Source organism: Cucumis sativus, chromosome 1, assembly GCF_000004075.3.
Source record: "Cucumis sativus cultivar 9930 chromosome 1, Cucumber_9930_V3, whole genome shotgun sequence".
Lineage (NCBI taxonomy): Eukaryota > Viridiplantae > Streptophyta > Magnoliopsida > Cucurbitales > Cucurbitaceae > Cucumis > Cucumis sativus.
The window spans coordinates 24,283,015-24,302,778 of NC_026655.2; the positions used below are offsets into that span (position 1 = coordinate 24,283,015).

The 19,764-nt window shown below is 30.7% G+C and overlaps 2 protein-coding genes across 7 annotated transcripts; both read right to left on the reverse strand.

Moving 5' to 3' along the window:
- Nucleotides 1–5,100: 5,100 nt before the first annotated feature.
- On the reverse strand, nucleotides 5,101–11,859 carry LOC101221357 (calmodulin-binding protein 60 G). Of its 4 annotated transcripts, XR_004217408.1 has the most exons (9): nucleotides 11,611–11,858; nucleotides 11,374–11,515; nucleotides 11,221–11,285; nucleotides 10,441–10,973; nucleotides 10,068–10,234; nucleotides 9,881–9,976; nucleotides 9,675–9,795; nucleotides 6,309–6,408; nucleotides 5,101–5,489 (listed from the first exon to the last, which is right to left on the reverse strand). XR_004217408.1 is itself a non-coding variant. In XM_011661440.2 (8 exons), exons 1-8 carry the CDS (start codon nucleotides 11,727–11,729, stop codon nucleotides 5,264–5,266), a joined length of 1,326 nt encoding a protein of 441 aa, XP_011659742.1. In that variant the 5' UTR covers nucleotides 11,730–11,858; the 3' UTR covers nucleotides 5,101–5,263. The 4 variants fall into 4 exon arrangements, 3 of the variants coding, with proteins under 3 accessions (XP_011659742.1, XP_004135591.1, XP_031743132.1); XM_011661440.2 differs by lacking the exon at nucleotides 6,309–6,408 and having other exon boundaries at nucleotides 5,101–5,346; XM_004135543.3 differs by lacking the exon at nucleotides 6,309–6,408 and having other exon boundaries at nucleotides 11,611–11,856.
- A 2,918-nt stretch (nucleotides 11,860–14,777) lies between these two features.
- LOC101221597 lies at nucleotides 14,778–19,126 on the reverse strand. Of its 3 annotated transcripts, none has more exons than XM_031881014.1 (6): nucleotides 18,846–19,123; nucleotides 18,644–18,743; nucleotides 18,495–18,547; nucleotides 17,010–17,130; nucleotides 16,007–16,053; nucleotides 14,778–15,228 (listed from the first exon to the last, which is right to left on the reverse strand). In XM_031881014.1, the coding sequence occupies exons 1-6, from the start codon at nucleotides 19,001–19,003 to the stop codon at nucleotides 15,225–15,227; spliced, it is 483 nt and encodes a 160-aa protein (XP_031736874.1). In that variant the 5' UTR covers nucleotides 19,004–19,123; the 3' UTR covers nucleotides 14,778–15,224. The 3 variants fall into 3 exon arrangements, with proteins under 3 accessions (XP_031736874.1, XP_004135592.1, XP_031736877.1); XM_004135544.3 differs by having other exon boundaries at nucleotides 14,784–15,228; nucleotides 16,011–16,053; nucleotides 18,846–19,120; XM_031881017.1 differs by lacking the exons at nucleotides 14,778–15,228; nucleotides 16,007–16,053 and adding an exon at nucleotides 17,535–17,620 and having other exon boundaries at nucleotides 18,846–19,126.
- Between the last annotated feature and the right edge of the window lie 638 nt (nucleotides 19,127–19,764).

Below are 19,764 nucleotides of genomic sequence, written 5' to 3' on the forward strand. Positions count from 1 at the left end.
ACCAAATCATTCTAAGAAGCAACTTAGAAAGAGTGGGCATATCTATTAAATTAGAGAAGAATTACAAAAGAGAAGCCTAAAACGACCTAATCTAACAAAGCCCCTATAATAACCTAAACTCTAAAATTTATATCACTTGCAGTATTCATAATCAATTTATGTATCCATATATTACTGACTTATACCCATTACATATATTTTCAATTAATTTTGTTTAATTAAAATCAATTCAATAAAATAATTCCTTTTCAAATTATTTACAAAAGTTGTAGTTACAAAATTTGGTTTCAACATTTTTTGTCCAATATAATATTAATCTTATATTTAAACAGCTCATATATACAAAACCTTAAAATAAAATTGAATTAAATTGATAACCCATATCCCTTTTTTCTTATTTTCAAAATTTAAGAAATGTTTCAAAATTGAGGTTGAATAATTGTTTTATTTGATTAATTATAATTATTTGAAAAAAAAGTTAGAATCTTTCTAGTTTGTACATTTTACTTAAATACTAATAGCATGTGTTCCCAAATACATATTATTTTAACATGAGTTCATAAAGTCTATATTATTTTTGGAGTGTATAATATGCTTTAAGTTGAAGTTTAAACTTTATGTTTTTTTTATTTTTTTTTTACAATAGGATAGGAGATTTGGATCTCAGTAGATACAAACCATGGTTGAGTTAAACTCTTATTAAAAAATTAGGTAGTTGATTTGTTGGTTTAATACAAAGTTATTTATGATTATAGGGTTGTTTTAAATTTTTTTAATGAGTACTAATACCTAGAATGTTACATTAATTTGTAAAAAGAAACAAAAATATTTATTCTACCAATTTTTAAAAATGGATGAAATTAGATTAAAATTTTATGTCAAAGTTGATATAAACCTAGCAAATTCAAGATCAAGGTGAAATTTTAATTTATTTGTGATGAGAGATTAGATAATTGAAAGAGATGCTCAGCAAAGAAATAGAAATATATTTATGTGGTCTAAGATTATCATCCAAAAAATCATACACCACTACCTCACCTTTGACTTTTCAATCTTCTTTTAATTACTTTTTCCAATATTCAAAACTAGGATAAGCTCAACAGTCTTAATCAAATTAATTAATCCAATCAAACAATTTTATATACTTTTTCAATATTCAAAACTGAATTGGATAAGAACGACACACAAGCAATTGCAAAGTAACTTTCAATGTTACCAAAAACAAAACAAAAGTAATAGAAAAGTAGGCTTTGCCTCAGACAAATTTATGAATCTTCCACATTTTACCATGACCAAGAGAATGAAGTTGGAGAATTCAAAACACAAATTTCGTAATCATTTGTATACGTTGTTTGTTTATTAAACCATATTTCCTTTGGCTTAGTATGATCTATATATGACCTAAAAGGGGGGAGTATTTTAATTATAAAGAAGAGGGTCTCATTTTAGTTGGTGTTACATAAAGAATATAAAATGAAGTGAATCTTTATACTAAATCCCTTGAGTTTGAATGCTAATTAACTTTGTGTTGAGCCCTTGATCATAGTGTTGGGTGTGAGTGCTTCTCTAGTAAAACATAATGGTGAGAATGCTGCAATTAAAAATCGTATAAACATATTATTTCACTTTCAACTTTGTGTTTAATTATTTGATCCCTAAATTTTCAAATGGTATATAAAGATGTTTTACCTATATATATTTTGAAATTCGTGAGTAAGGCAACAAATTATTTATAATTTTTTTAAAAAAGAAAACCGAACCCTTCCAACTAGGAAAGAACTAAAATGGAGGCCATTATCTATTAAGAGAGAGATGAGTTACAAGGTTGTAGGCTAGAGGGAAGCCTAAAACAACCTAATCTAACAAAACTCTAAAGTTTAGAGAAATGGTAGTAAGATCATACTGTTTACAAGAAGTATGACGCCTTGACCAAACTTCGATCAAATTACAAATATCTTTCCACAAGTTAACAATGGAATTTGATTTTTCCTTAAAGATTCTATTTTTTCTTTCTATCCATACAGTCCAAAATAGGCCAGCTACCACATTGAATCTAATGACTTTTTTTCTGCTTGTTTGCTTCAGTTTGGAAACGCTTCTACTTAGTGAAGTAAAATTGTTGATATTTACAGAATCCCCCATAATTTCAGACATTTTGTTTCATAATGATTTTGTAATTTTGCAGTCTAGGAGGAGATAATCAACGTCTTCACTACTTGCATAGCATAAAATACACCTGTTTGGGTTCAGATACATGGACGGGCACTTTTTTTTAATTACTTCCAAGGTATTTATTTTTCTATGAAAAACGGTCCATAGAGAGAATGTACATTTTTTTGGTACTACGGAAGTCCAAATCGTTTCGAAAATTTGGAGGTAATCATGTCCAAAATGGTGTTGTTGAGTGTCTTGCAATGTCATATTTGTAATTGATGTTACTAAAGTCTGGAAAAAACCTTAAAACCCTAAACCTAAAGTTATATCCTAAAACAATATGTCGATATTTCTACCTTGTATGGGTTCGATCAAGTGGATTAATATTTCTGTTATATCGTAGAATAATCTACTAAACATAAACAAAATAAGCAACAAAACGTCATTAATGTAAATATAATATAAACAATGGACATGTTAACTTGTTTAAAACTAATTTATTTTAGATGAATAACTATGAACCAACTTAACTTAAACAAATTGTCGATAACTCGACTCAACTCCATAAATTATTTGAATTATTAGGTTAACACCCTAAATTCAAGCTTCAAATATGAGTCTTAACGTGATTAAGGGTTCGATTTTCCACCTTTTCACCCCACTCCTTTGAAATGAAAAATATTGTATCGATTAATTAACTTAGTGGAACAAAAGAAAGAAATATTCTTTTAATTAAAGAGATATATTAAGTAGATTTTTAAAAAAAAAAAACTCACAAGATGGCATGGGAGTATGAAATGTTTGTCCCAATAATCTTGAAACATGCAAAAATATTAATATATAAATCTTCATAAACCCTCTCTTACTGCTTAGAACAGTGTGTTTTAGGGTTTTATATTTGTGGTTTTGTTCTTCTTAATTTTGTTTGTTGTTGTGTGCATGTGGTTGAAACATAGAACAACCAACTTCTATCACTTTATAAAGTTAGCATATAGATTTTAAATATATATATACATATATATAATATACCCAATTGTATTTCGTTTTAAAACTTCCTTTAAATGGTCATTGTCACTCACACCCTTAAACTTAAAATTATAAATAATCGAAATACCTTCGTCATTTGTATATAGAACATGTGACTGAATGACGACAAGCACTTCATTTCAAAAATAATTGTTGAACTTTCCAAAGTTGCATTAATTAATAATCTTAACCTTCACCTCAACTTCTAATCTCTTTTATACAGTATATACCTTATTAGCTTATTTTGGCTTACCATAACGATTGAAATAATTATTTTTAAATATAATCTATTAATATCTATTCCCGTTCATCGCTAATAAACAATAATATTTTTAACAATTTTTCATTTAAAACAAATATCCTTCCTTTTCAGCATTGTTTGGTTTTAACAACTATAAAAAGTAGATTTTAGGGGTAAAATTTGGCTAACGATTCAATTTTATTTAAAAAAATATTGTAATTCTGGTAAGTTGAAAGAAAAAAAAAGCTTAATTTTTAAATATGAATAAAAAACAATAATAACACTATCAAATAAGACTTAAATTATTTAAATATGTTTGGAAGTGATTTTAAAATTGTTAAAAATATTTGCAAAAATCACTCTAAACCACATCCTTACTTCTTATCACATACTCACGTACTCGGTCTTGTTATGTTAAAATAATTTTTTAAAAAGAAAAGTTAGGGATATTTTTCATTATTTAGCCTGCATTGTTTTTTAAATTTTGGTGTTATGGATTCTTTGTAATAAAAGAGAAGTTACTATGGGTTGGTGATGGGAAGATGTTTGACTTCCTTCTAAATAGAACAAAAAGGAAACTCCGAATATTGTATATATCCAAATAAAAGATAAAAAGTTTATGAGTTTTATGTACATGGAAGATATTAGAAAAATTGAAAAAGCTAACATAATTTTGGTTTTAACAGAAAATTAATAATTTTATTTTTCTTGAGGTCAGATTCTTCCTAATTTAGAAATCTTTGAACTAAAAAATTTAAGTAGTTATGTTAATGATTAATATAACCATCATGTAGTTTGATCTAGGATTAATATTGTTTCAAGATGTCCTCAAGTTTAAAAATAGAACCTAAAATAAAAACTAAAAACTAAGACCACTTTTTAGTCGGTTTTAGAAAAGTATCTTAGCCAATAAACGTGGTGGAAGCTCATCAATCACTTTCTTTAGGGTTAGCCATATATATAAAAGAAAATTATTGAACTTTTTCTTCAATAAGTTGAGTTCAACCACGACTTCTTGTTGCAATAAAAGACTTAATTCTTTATGTTTCATTTGGACGAAAAGGTTTGAAAGATATTTTGTGTATTGAAATGACTTGTTTGATGGAGACTTTGTGATCAAGCAATCAAGTATCTGTCAAACAAGTGAACCAATAACCCTTTTAATTGGTCTATTGGATCACAAAGCATGAAAGAGCGCAAAAAAAAAAGTGTGTTAACATGGTTGAGATGTCTAAATGTCTAAATGCACGATCAAATCTAGAGAAAAAAGTGATGCAATAGAAAATAAATTTTCTACAAGAGAGAAAAAGAGTAAGAGGGGGAGAGATATGTAAAACAAAGAAAAAAATGAACCATAAAGGACAGAATTGGAGAAAAAGAAGGTAGAAAAAACTAAGTTAATAAATTAGTGAGAAATTGAGAAATGTGGGGATGATAAAAAAATAAAAAAAAAAAACTTGAAGGCATGAATCAATCATTAGTTTATCAAATATTTTTGCTTCATTTAATAAATTAAAAAACAAGCTAAATGGCCACAATAAATGGGAAAGATATATAATTTTTTAAAAGGAAACGACTCTGAGTCTCAATATTATCAATAATGATAATGATAATGAAAATTAAGAGAGAGAGTCCAAAGTACACAAGAGACATAGAAAGAAAACGAGTGGAGGGGGAAATGAGCAGCCACATAATCATAGATATATAATTAACGAAATGATAGTTGTAGAACATTACTTGCATATATAAATCAATCAAACAAGTTTCCCCTTGACCATTATGTATTAAAAACAAGAGTTGATCATACAAATTATAAGATAATATATGACCATTTGTTGGAGTTCACTTGGGTTTCGGCCTAACCTTGATCTGAAGTTTTTGATACTGAGTTTCATCATCCACTTCACAAATGTTTGAAGCTTCAGCTACATATTAAAAGATAAAATATATATATAAAAAAAAAAAGCGTACTTCTTGGGCAACATTTGAGCTTAAGCTATATAACTCCTTGAGTTTTGGCTTTTCAACTCATATCGGTTCTTGACTTTTCAAACTCAACATTGTAGTCCTGAGATTTTGGAAATACACTTTGTTATTTCATACTTTCAACTTTCAAAGCTCTAATTATTTTATATTTCATACTTTCAACTTTCAAAGCTCTAATTATTTTATATTTTTTTAAAAATCAATCTTATGTTAGACGGTGGGAATGAAAGTGATCAAACCTCTGACAATGAAAGTGATCAAACCTCTGACCTCGAAGTGCCAATATTACTGTTAGGCTAAAAATAATCACTTTTGACAAACTTTTAATTGGTTAGCTATATGCAAGTGACTAGAAAAATACACAACACTTCTTGGTATTTTCGATATGACAAGAACAAAACTATATATCTCTCTCCTTTTCTCCACACCTCCCAGAAAGTTCTTAATCTCAACCTAAAAAGTGTTGGAAGATAAAAGGTGTTCTCAAAGTTTCTATGCAGTCATCTTAATCCATTATGCATAGAATAGAAGGAAAGGAGAGAGTGCATGGAGAGGTAGAAGAAGATGTAAAAGAACTACACAAACTCATTCTATTATCTCGACGATATGATATTTATTATTTGGAACAAAATTTTCATAGATTTGCTTTTCGATTCGCCCAAAAAAAAAAGCCTTCTACCAATGATGAAAATGATCTTCGCTTATATTTCATCAAGCTCTCAATTTCCCTACTAATGTGAAAAAAAAATGTATACATATAGGGGTAGTGGTATTATCTACCCCTGTTAGCAAGAAACTAAAAAAGCTCTCCAAGTGTGAGTGTCAAAACCCTCGGAGAAGTTTCTCCATAATTCTCTCTCCCTTCTAAACTCTAGCTCAATTCTCCATCATTTTCAATTACCTTTAAAAAATTCAGTATTGCAGTGCCATTTCTCAAATGAACCATTTTTATAATTTCTCAAGATCTTTGGGAGATCATTGAAGAAGACTATGAAGAACCCCTGTTGCACAAGGAAATGAAGGCACCTCAGAGCAGTCACCAGATCAAGAGAAGTGTGTGAGAAGAATAAAAGGTGAAATGTTTTATCATCACGGGTCTTAGGACGTTTGAGAAATTATAAAAATGGTATTATTCAACTATTAGACGTATTTAAATAATAATAATACATATAATTAAAGTGGGGACTATGTATGTGGATAAATAATTTACCACATTAAGTTAATTCATTAGATTGAACCCTATTATGTGATATATTTAATCAAGGCCCTAGATTCATAATTGAATATGAACCAAATGGGTAGAATAGATTCATAATTGAATATGAACCAAATGGGTAGAAACTCACTTCTAGATTGATTAAGATTTAATGGGAACCATAATTGAACTAGTACATAAAGAGAGCTAAGGACGATGGTCTCCAATATACCAGAAAAATAAGCAGCAATGTTTCTTTATCCCATCTAGAGAGATCCCACCAAGAGCGTTCGAATTTGGAGTTTTGGTTGAAGACAATAGTATACTCATCATTAACCTTTCAACGGAATCCAGTAAGTTACTCTTAACAATTTGGTATGAATGATCATGGGATTAATCAATTCAATATAGATTTAAAGTAATTATTCTAACATCAACAAGGTATAAGTCTATTGATAGCACTAAAAATGTGTTATCTAGCTCAGCCTAATTTGAGATCATTCCATGATTTTACGTTCGTTCTTATTTGGATATCTTAATGGATATTTTATAGGTTTTAAGCAATTTGAAGGTAGAATTCAGTGTTGATGTCATTTTGAAACTTAATTGGGTCAAATTGAAGTCGAGAGGCATCAACCGAGACAAAAGAGTGAAGAAAAAGGGCTATTTGATCCTTTGCCTTACAACATAGCGGCACCCTACAAAGCGCCACGGCACTCAAATCATTCTCTAATTGGGAATATGAGTTTGTATACAATATTGAGAATCTGATCCCTCTCCGCTTCGTAGGAGTTCTTTTGTCCTCTTTTTCTTCCTCTCATATAAAACCTTCCTTATGTTCCTTCTCTAAGCTTTCTCTTGATGGATAGGCTTTCCTCTTCTAAAACCTACTATTTGCACGAAAGCCTATCTTCCTATATCCTCTTATTGCTTTAATCTTTTTCTTCCTCTTGTAGGATAGGCTTTCTTCTTCCTAACCTACCTATGAGAGATAGCAGGAGGCGGCGACAGTGTACGTAGCCTTTGCTTTGACCTGCAGTTTTCCTTATTTTCTTGTGAATGCGGTGGCAACAAGTTGGAACCTTTTCTCATCTTGAAGAGTGAGGGGACAAGATATGTTATTAATTAAGAAATATACCTGCCTTACTAAAGAGAGAGAGCTCCCTAACCTATAGAAGATGAGGCAACTTCTGCACAACTACTACTTTTTTCAAGAGATAAGACTCAATCAGATTCATGACACACGGCCAGATGAGCTTACTCACGTAACTGAACAAAGTGGAAAACTCACAATACGAGAGCTAAGGACCCTTGAATGAGACTAGAGAGGAGCAAAGCGACGAGACCCATGTAGCGGTTATTCAGTTGAGGCCGATAAAGTTCCTCCGTGCATACTTAGTTAGGTGCTCCAGATTGGTATGCATATGCCCCATGGTTCATAGGTCTTACAAATACTAGCCTATTATAGCCTTTTCTTTGATAGAATTACTCTTGGACCTACCTTGGCCTTCATTCCCTGTCATCCAATGTGCCTGTTCTTGGGAATCTTTAGTTTGTCCCTTCACTCTACCTCTTTCTTTCTACCACGGTGTGGGGAGGATTCAACTATAGTAGAGTTTATCCCTTCCATTATTTATACTCGTTCATCCTATGAAATATAATAATTGGGCTTTGCAACAAGAGGGAACCACAGAGCGGTTTTAAGGGAAAGAAGAGAAACTTAAGGAAGTTTAAGATAAAGTCAGCAAGAGAAACTTAAGGATTCGAAATAAAGGAATAAAAGGATATTTCAAAGGGAAAGCACCTAAAAGAAGAAAACTACTCCTTCGGATCAAACGGAATAAAAAGATTAAAGGAACAAGGGGATATAGAAAGGGGAAAAAAGGATTAAATTCAGAAGAAAAAAAAAGGAAAAAGATAGGCTTTCATCTTTTTAGTAGATTTGGAAGAGGAGGAAGAAGACCACTGACGTGCGCGTTGAGTTTCATCAACGTCGTGGTGTTGTCTCTAGGGTGGCTGCACCGCTTCATTTTTATAAAAGAAGTCTTTGCCGCCTAGGTTGTGACATCTCAAATTTCAGCCATTCTAATAAACCTTTTTTCTATTTTCTTAAATTTTCAGTGTAGTTTTATGCACTCGAACATCTCCTTATCACCCGACATGTGGATGGGAGGCTAAGGTACACTTTCTTAACTTGGGTATGTGTCAATCTCTCTTTAATTCATGCATTTGATTATTTTGATTATGTACAATTCTCTTAGTAAATTATATGCAATTCAATTAGAAGTAATAAGTTAAGTTAGCTTGCAAAAAAACAGTTAGATCTTGTATTGTTCTAATCAAACTAGGATTGAACTTGATGAATGTCTAATTAGGCGTATGAAAATTAGGTTTTCAACCTAATTTACACCTAGGTTGCGTCGAATTTTGCTTTCAAGGTAGTGGGATCTTCCACGAAACAACAATTGACATTTGGTACCCAACATAAATTTCATAATTTAATTGAATACTAGTCATCATGTCATTTCCTAGATTTGGTAGGGTAACTTAGTACAGGGTGTGACACCTAATAAGTATATCTTCACTAAAATTTAATGACTAACATGTGGAGTTTGTTAAATCAAGAACCAAAGTGCGCCAAAGTACATGTTTAGGAGTGACTTTAAAATTGTCAATATCACTTATGTTAATTTTAATTTAAAATCACTTTTTGTTTGATTTTAGACGCGTTAAATAATACTCTAGTTTAGACACCTTACTTTGACACATTTCGAAAGGCTCTAACCTCTAACTAACATGCAAAAGTGCAACAACCCCCATACTCTTATCAAACAAGAAAGGGAAGAGAAAAAAAAGGCTTAGAGAAGCTCTCGTGATGGCAAATAGGAGAAGTTATTTGGACTTAAAGTATAATTTTAAAAACATGTTCCATAATAATTTTTAAAATGAGAAAAGTGATTCTAACCATTTTAAAATCACTCCCAAATAAGTCAATCCTCAAAGATCAAAAGTGATTTCTTTGCGTTCATTTCTTTTAAAGAAGAAGAAAAAGAGAGCAATCAATGGAAATACCTTGAACAGGGAGAAAAAATTCTTCAGTAACGTCAGGCCATTCAATAAAATCTGACATCAATCCAAAGTCTTTAATTGCGGAGTCATCCATGACGTGATTAAATTTCACTGGACCATTGGCCTGTTTTAGGCACATAAAATTAACATTAAAGTTTGAGCTTTTCATTTGAATAGAGAGAAAAAGAGATGAGGAGAGAAATTAAAACCTGAACGATTTGATTATTATCAATTGGAACAACACACTCCTCAGCATTTTGAACCATCATCTTCCATGTCTTGTCTAACACTCTCTTCCCCAGCATCTACACATGTATACATGAAAACTCAAAATCATTTAAAATTGAATCAACAAATGACAAAAGAAAAATTAGGAATAGTTTTGTTGTTATGTACCGTCCTCAAAGTGTTGGGATTATTATTTTGATGATAAGCCTTCAAGAAATCCCCCACAGTCTTTATGCCTTGGGAAGACAAGTTTTTGTGATAGATACCATATTTCGCAATTCCTTCCAATCGCCATACTTCATCATCCATACGTGGAGGGTGATGCTTTTGGTTCACTAATTAATATTACATGTAAAAGTGAAAATTACAAATTACACAATGTACAAATTCATGGGTAATTGTTTTTAATGATAAAACTGCTGAAAATATTTATAATTATAGCAAAATGTCACAATCTATCAATGATAGATGATAGTAGTTTATCACTAATATATACTATCAATAATGTTTATCGAAGGCGGGAGTCGAGAAATATTTATACCTTCCCCCCGTTGATCCATGACTCTAAAAGGTTGGGATACAGCTTCTCCAATTCGACCAAACCCGGCTGGAATTCTTTCATCTGTAATTTTAGCTCCCAATCTGAACTTCTTTGATTTCATCCAACTTGAATTGTCAGTGATGATCAAATTGTTGATGAACCCAACTCCATCTTTTAGGTAAACTTGGCGATCATTACCAATGATCAAAGGACGTTTCCCATCTCTTGGGGTCAAGATGCTTGTGTTGAAATAACTCGATGTCCATGGTGTTTCTTCATCTCGTCGATTGCTAGAATCAAACTCACCAGGGAGGATGCACAACTCGACTTGGACAGACGATAAAGGACTGGTCGAGACAATAGAGTTGCAGTTGGTGGTATCACAAATTGCAACTTTCAATGGCTCACCATCTTCAGATTTTATTTCGTTGTTGGTGAAAATGACAGAGGGAAATGAATTGAGAAAAAATAATCTGCGCTTCAATGTTTTAGATGGCTTAAGTATTTCCTCTTGTTCGCTCCTATGTTGTATGCTATTTTTTGGACAAGAAACAAACAAAGAGCACAATAAAAACACGTTAATGAAGCACAATACAAGAAGATCATCTAAAGCCCTTTCATTTTAGAGGCAACGATATAAGCATGCTGATATCTAGCTATTGGTACAACAATTATGGAGATGAGAATCGAACCTCCTACCTCTCAACTAAGACAACAATTTGTAAATAATAAACATAAAGAATGCGAATAAATTGTGTAATTAAAAAACACAACGCTGACCTTAGTGATGGTGAAATAGCGGAGTGAATGGCAGAGTGTATCATCCTCTGTACTTCTTTGAACACCTAAAAATTAAAGCAATTAATTTGCAAAAACATTGAGAATATATCATAACTAAAAGCCATAAAATAGATGAAAATGATACAATATTACCTGTTGACGAAAATCATTTTCCACTTTCGGCCATATTTCATCATAGAATCGCTTAACTACTTCTCCAATCCTAGGTTCTTCCATTTGAGACCGCGATCGAGTAACCGCATCCTCAACAATGGACTTACACATAGCGTCAATTCTGGAAAAATAAGAAAAAAAAGATATAAGAGGTAAAAACATATAAACAGAGGAGATGGAAAGAAAATAGTTGTTGAGACAAGAAGAAAAACCCACCTAGTTGGAAAAGTGAAAGAGGCAGGATGGTGTGCGACGGAGTCATCTTGAACATTTGAAGTAGCTTCATAAGAAAAGGTTCTCTTCTTCTTGTTCTTTGCAGCGGCGATCGGATCCATAGAGTTCCGATACGTTGAGAAGGAGCGGCTGAGATAATCGACGAATTCAAGCTAGGGTTCACATCACGTTGGGTGTCCATTTGTGAGAGAAATATTATTCAATGTCAACAAAGAAACTTCAGAAATTTGAGAGAAATTTCTCACACAAAGTTTTTCTCTTTTTCCAAATCATTTCATCTCTCTTTTTCTTTTTAACTACAAAACGACACCGTTCTATTTCTTCAATTAATTAATATGACTTTTTTTTGTTGGGTTTCACATTTCTTTTGGAACTTCAAAGAGCATTTAGAGATGCGTATTTGTATTTGTTTATTTTAATCATTTTCTTTTCGATCTCTATCTCATTTTCATCGTCTTTCTTTATTTTTTTTAAACCATTATTTAGTAACAAATATAAAAATTCTATATCTTTTTTTTTCAGTTGTTGAAAATCGTCTGTCAAATAAAAAACTTTCAAAAAAACCTTAATTCATCAAATATATTAAACTTGCTAGATGTCAATTAATCACGAGCTTTGTACTTTTTATACTTTTTATTGTTGACCTTTTTTGTTTTTGAAGTTTTTTAGTATAAATATTTTGCATGTTTATTATATTTTTTTAAATATTTTTAAATTAAACTTAAAAAAAAAGTTAACATTTTAGTTTGAAATATAATAATAAGATTTAGATTGAAATATAATAATAAGATTTAGAGTTAACATTCGTAAAAAGATGTATAATATAATAAAATTTTATTGTCGGCAGTAATGAAAGTTGTTATTATTTTATAATTTTAAGTAGAAATTAGTTATAAAAGACTAAATTTAAAATTTTGTAAGGACTAAAATTGCACCATTGAAATTATAGAAATTAAAATAACAAATTATTTACATTTCACGAAAATAAAAAACAAATCCGTTTCATTAGTCAAAAGCCCAAAAGTTAAAATGGCTATGAAGTCAAAACAATTTTTGGGCCTAGGGTCGTGGGCTGATCCACCACAAATTCTTCGGCCCAATAAATTGGTACGTACATAAGTAATTGGGATAATTAGCAAATTTATCGATTAAATTCAAAATAATTAAGTATATTTTTAAAAATTTACAAATATAACAAAATTCGTCAAATTCTATCCATGATAAAAGTCTACCATTGACAGACTATGTTGCAAATATTAGTTTATCATTAATAGATTATACTAGTGTATCAGTGATAGTTTTGCTATATTTGTAATTTTTTTAAAAATGTTGCTATATCTTTAAATATTATCCCTAAAATGGCCATCAATTACAATTACATAGTTTGTAGCAATTTTAGCGTTAATAATTAAGTATACAGTAACATTTTAAAACTATTACAAATATAGCAATAAAACTATATTATGGACAAATTTGTATGGTCTATCAATATTTTCAACACGGTTTATTGTGAAATTTTTTTGTCGTTGATAGAGTTTGAAAGCTTTTGTTATAATTGAAATTTTATAAAAATGTTGTTATATTGCAAATATTTTAGATCTAATTATTATATTTGCAACTATTTCAAATAATTATAATATATAGTAATTTTATTAACAATAATTAATTGTTGTGGGGGAGCCTAACTAATTTTCGTAGAGAGAGGATCTCATACTTGGTGAATCTAAGTGTTCATTTAGTAAGTTGATTTACTTGTGTCATTGTAATTGTTGTTTATATGTAGATAAATATATAATAACGTTGTAATCACTTAAGAAACTAATATATCTTCGAGAAATTCTGGTGCCCTTTAATGTTATATATATTTAACATTGTGGACAAAAATATCTATTGTTTGATTAACATGTGTCTCCGCGAAATCTAAAATATCTTGTCAATGTACATGTGAACGAACTTTTGAAGTAAAAATGTTCAACTTCATATGGTGACTACTGAGTTTGAAAGTTTGTAAATGGTTAAAGACGAAACAATTGTTGAAGTCAAAGTTCAATTACTTGATATATCAAACAAATAGTTTTCTTTTGGGTGAGAAGATGTTTGAAGACAAAGTACTTAAAAGAAAAAGTTGTTAGGTCTTTGCCAAAATAAATTGATGTATAAAACTGGCAACAGTTATAATGGAAGAAGCACATTACATTGTCTTTTATCTTTGAACTTTTATTTCTGGAATAATATGAAGGCCCAAAAACTAAAATGATTCATAAAGAAGTGAGTAGGTGCCATTTTGTGAACAATATGAGACCACCTAATAACATATGTGGTAAGAGTTCCCCTTCTCATCTTCATTTCTTATTTTTCAAAAAGTCTATTACATAAAAGAAAGTTAATTAAGCTTTTTACCTTTTTTTTCTCTTCTTCTTCTACCTGCAACAAATGCAAAAGTTAGCAGGAACAAGGAAAGAGGATCAAGAATTACACTCAGATCTATAGTGGTTTGGTGAAGGTCACCTACATCGTCCACTTTGAAGCCATATTTGGAAGTTTTTATTCAAACAATTAAGAACATGAGAGTTTCAGTTCTTACTCACTCAAATTGGTAAGTAAAGATATCCAACTACATGTTGTGTCTCAATCAAATAGCATAAACTTACTCACTTGCTAAAATGTATTATTGATGATATATATTAAATGATAAAGTTATATGAATGTTGCTACTTTACTAACACTTCCAAGCTGTTGTGATCCTCTTCAAAAAATTGTTTACTGTAAAGCCTATTAGAAAAACCCTTAACTTGGACATCTGCCCTTTTTAGAATGACAGATTGGTTAAATCAAATGCAAGAATGCTTTAATGTTAGAAGTTTAAACGAAAAGGGCTAAATAGCTTAGATATACACAAACTTAAATATATTCATTCTCTTCCCATGCATTAAAATAATTTTGTAAATATCAACAAGAATATGTTCCTCACAAGAGCAATTGATTTTAACCAAAAATCACTTGATAATGATTGTGACTGCAAGATATATTATAGTGCCAATGAAAGGAGAGATTCAAAACATGCATGCAAAATAATGAAATTTCCCATGATAAACTAGAGAACATTACCAAAATTATTGATCAACCACAACAGAGTAACCATGATAACCTCCAACTTATTAAAACATTGCCCCCAATGGATATAAGATCTGAAATCTTTTAATAAATACTTCCAACAAACACTCAAATCAATTTTTTTTTTCTTTTCGAAAAGGATACGAGTTGGGTTCGGAGTGCATCGAAACATATTCACTAGGTGTGAACAGTTTCTAAACACCATCATCATCTCTCATCATAATATATATAATCAAAAGCAAAAGTTTGAGGACATATAGCAAAGATCAAACCACAAAATCAAGTTAAACTCCAATTCAACTATAAGATGCAGGCATGGAAACCAAACTTTTGCAAACCATAACCAAAATCAACGAACTCTCAAGGTTAGGAAAACAAGCTAAAGTCTATTGCAATCACGCCCAAGTTTAGAGTCAAAACAATAAGCCATTCTTTCTCATGTCTCCTCTTCACCACTACCTCCAGTGTTGTAGTTCTCATCTTCACCTACAAAAGACTTGGGGTGTCAATACACAACACGTACAAAAAGTAGCTCATACCTAAGAAACCATCAAACAATAATATACATGCTAGACATGATCATGTTGAACACAATAATAAAAGATGCTTGGTTTTACAGAAAGATTAATCACAATTAAAATTTTGCTACACATGAACTGTGACATGCAAATCACACGTGCATGCACATGATTTAAGGTCATGACGTTCTATCACTCATGCATGATTTACTTGTCATGCTTGGTCACCTATACACGATTTACATATCATGCTCCATAACACTGTACCCATAATGATTTAATGTTATGTTTTGTAACCCATACATGACATAAGTGTCATACTCCTTAACACATACATGATTTACGTGTCATATTTTGCAACCCATGATTTACGTGCATCATGCTCCACAAATCATACATGATTTACGCGCGTCATACTCCACAACTCATACATGATTTACTTATCATGTTTCACATCCCATACATGATACTTATCACTCAAACAAGTCAGAAACAATTGACACACGTGATAGAAAGCATAATCATAACATCCAACATTTAGGTGTGTTCAACCATGTAAACAGAATGGCACACAACATTTTAAGAAGCATCCAGGCGTATTCCAACCAGATCGCAGAACAATCATTGATTCCTATTTCAGAATCAGTTCACATGAGCCATGCATTTTATCTATACATAGCAAAAATAAACTACAATAACAGAATGACACATAACAACCAAGCCCAACCAGGTAGCTAGAAACTTACTTACCTATTTTTCTTCGAGTAGTGCTCTTATGCTCTTTGGAAGCCTCCTGAATTATTAAAACAAGATTTCAATATTTGGATCTCACTTCAAAACCTTAACTTTTATCTAAAAAACTATTCAAAATGAACAAATTAATTAAAACTTACTTTAAACGACCTTATGAATTAGTTCTGAATCACAATCAGAAAGTTCCAAAGAATTACAAAATAATTCAATGAATTTTAAAAAAGTCATCGTGGGAATGTTAACTACTGTTGAAACACGTACGCCAAAAGGACTTATAATAACTTTACCAACAAGTGTTTGAGTTATTCTGGATTTTGCTGACAAAAGTGCTCGTCGACTCTTGGTTGTGTGCATTTATAACCTTCTAATGTGCATTATAAGTGTAGGTGGAAATGCCTTGAAATTATCACTAGCATACTACAATCAATCAAATAAGGAGTCTTGTTAATCGGTCAAAGCCAGCAGGAGTCCAAGGGTAACGTGCCTCAGTGAAGATTCGGAGCACTAAAACCCTAATGAGAAATTATATTCATCATATTTAATATTATTTCAAGTTATTTACAATTATGATTTAGGTTTAAAGAAGAACACCCTGTAAATTTTCTAGTCCTATGAGTATACATTTTCTCTAATAAAATCGTTGGAACGAAGCTAACACAATAATATTAATGAATCATATAAATTTATATATCAATTCTCTCTTCATTTACGTGTTTTTTCTTTTACGTTTTTTGTTTGGTGATTTAATTTTATAACGGTTCCACCAATCATTTTACAGTCCACCATACCATGATGAGTTGAACCACAATTGTTTGTATGATAAATTTTTCTTTCTTCTTCTACCTTTTCATTTTTCAAAGTGTTAAGGTTTTTGTTAGGTGCGTGGTTGGAGTGGTATAAAAAATAAAAAATAAAAAATAAAAAATAGATGCAACTCTACATATATTTATACAAGTATTGTGTGCTTAAGATAAAGAGAAAAAGATTGTAACGTACCTTTTTCATATAGGTATGACCCATTTGACGATAATAATCCTCGAAGAAATCACCCACAATCTCCATTGCATTTTGGCTTATCCCTTGGAAAAAGGATAAGTTGTGTATTGCACCATCTTTCCTGTAAGGAGAGAAATGAGAAATATTGATTATACCTCTCTCTCGTTTAACCATAAATCTAAAGGGTTTGGAATTAACGACTTATATCCAATAGTCATACCAAACTGGACTAATGAATTTTCATTTGTAATTTCGACTCCCAAACAAACATCTTTGATGAATTTTCGACGATTTCCAGAATCGGAATCTTCATCGAGGATGAAGAACTTGGCTGAAGCATACCACAATGGACCCGTGGAGATGATAGAGTGTTGAAATTTGTGGCATCACAAATATCAACTTTCATGTTACTTCTTTTCCCACTCTCATGTTGTTTTCTCTATTAATAATTTTTAAATTTGGACAGAAATTAAATTAAACAGTTTGTTAAATATTATGTAACAAAAACACACATAATAACCGTACCAAATTTTATATGAAAAGGAATCACAATTTGTGAAAGAGCTAAAGTCCGATTAAAGCAGATATCCTCCAGCATTTTATAAAGAGAACTGTACGATGAAGGTGATCAAATAATCAAACAGTGAATACATATATATAATTAAACCTTTTATCATATATATATAGATATAAAACCTTTCCTTAGCTTTTACAAAATGTATGTGTGATAAACTTCTATCATCAATAGATGTGTTCTATCATTTATAAAACTCATATCAATGATCATAGCCAATTATAAATTTCACATATAGAGAACATATATCAATGTGTTATAGAAGAGGCAGAAAATTAGAATATAGGTTTAGGCTCAAAGCCTGTATAACTCTAAGACTAAAGAAACGGGTGAGGGTGAGGTTAAGACTTAGCTTGGATCATCCTATGACCTCATGGTCATGGTTAAAGCTAAGGTTTGGACAATCATATATCTCTAAAGTTAAAACTTAAGAGATTAAGGGTTAAAAGGCCTACAACATCTTATGACTAGTACTAAAAGCAATAAACACGAAACCAAGGCTTACGTGAAAATTAAACTCGAGAACCGAAAAAAAAAACTACAATGTAATAAGGAGTAAAAAAGAAAAAAAAAAACTTCTATATTAATTATTTTAAAAAATAATGTAAGAGTCAAGCCCACTAATTCTAATCAACTTTTAAGTTATCATTAATTTTATTCACTAATGGTAGTTTTCAACGTGAGAAAATTTTAAAAAATTATATACAAAACAATCATTTATTAAATTGAAAGGTATCACTAATAATAGCTATCATCAGTTAACTGTTTAACAGACGAAAAATGAATTATAAAACGAAACATATCTACTAGGGAACAGAATGGAAAAGTTGATGAGATCATTAAGAGGCCACCAATGTAAAGGACAATAAATTGAAAACATATGATATAAATTGTGTAATTAAAACACTGACATTGTGATGGGTGAAAGAATAGACTGCGCCATGGTATTCATGTCCTTGAAAACCTGAAAAATGCAAAATGGATTATTGGAGAGAATGGAGATCGTTTGATTTTTGCACAAACATTCAGAACACATAACTAAATCAAAATAGTTCTATACCTTTTGCCGATACGCAGGCTCGAATTCTTTCCATTTCTCAACAAAACCATTAACTCCTTCTCCAACAATCAAATTATCAACTGAGGAGCCAAATCCAGAACTATACAAAAATCAAAATAAAATAATTAATGCCTAAAATACCACAAGCTTAATATTACTAGAAGAACTATTGTTACAGATGAAGATTAAAAAGAAGACATACTGATCAATTGGAAAAGAAGAAGAGCCATGGCAGCTTCTCTTGGCATCTCCTTGAACTTGAGCTTCACCGGACGAGGCTGAGGCTGAGGCTGATCTCTTCTTCTTGTTTTCTTCTGAAGGGGCAGTGGTGTTGGTTGGAGCCATCGTGTTCGGACACATTGAGATCGAATGGTTTTCGAAACTGCAATTGTGAACATTTCAAGTTAGGGCTCGAAACATCTTCATTTCTCATTCTAGAGGTATGCCAAATGGATGACAATGAGAGGTTGTCAAATGGGGAAGAAATTTCACAAGAAGCTACTTTAAGCAGTCCATTAATATCTTCAATTAATTAGTAATTCTATTTTATTGGGTTTCACATTTATTTTGGAACTCTAATTTTGTTGTCCCTTATTATTTTATCAATTTCCCCCTAACATAAAGTACTTTATGAATATGTGTAATAATAAATTGAACTTTGAGTTTAATTTTTATTTGGAAAATAATTGGTCATGATGTAATAATTTGGATTAAAACAAAAAAAAAAGTTACATTTACCAAGTTTTAAGGGTATAATTTTGTTCCATGTCCAATTATTAGACCGAATCAAACATTTCATATATATTTTTTCGTAATAAAATTGAGTGGGATAGGAAATACATGTAATTACATTATTGATTAACGTTGATAATACTTTGTCAAAAATACCTTACCTCATCACTTATAGAAAAGATGATGATAATTATAAAGCAATTGAGTTTTCTGTTTTTACAGTTTAAGAAAATTTATGTCTTATATGTATTTTGGATACAAATATACACAATTTAATTTTTTATGAAATAAAAAATTTTGACTATAAAATAATATACTATTACTTCTAATAAAATTGTACTTTATAATATTGAAATAAAAACTACTAAAAAAATCATAATAAATGAGCT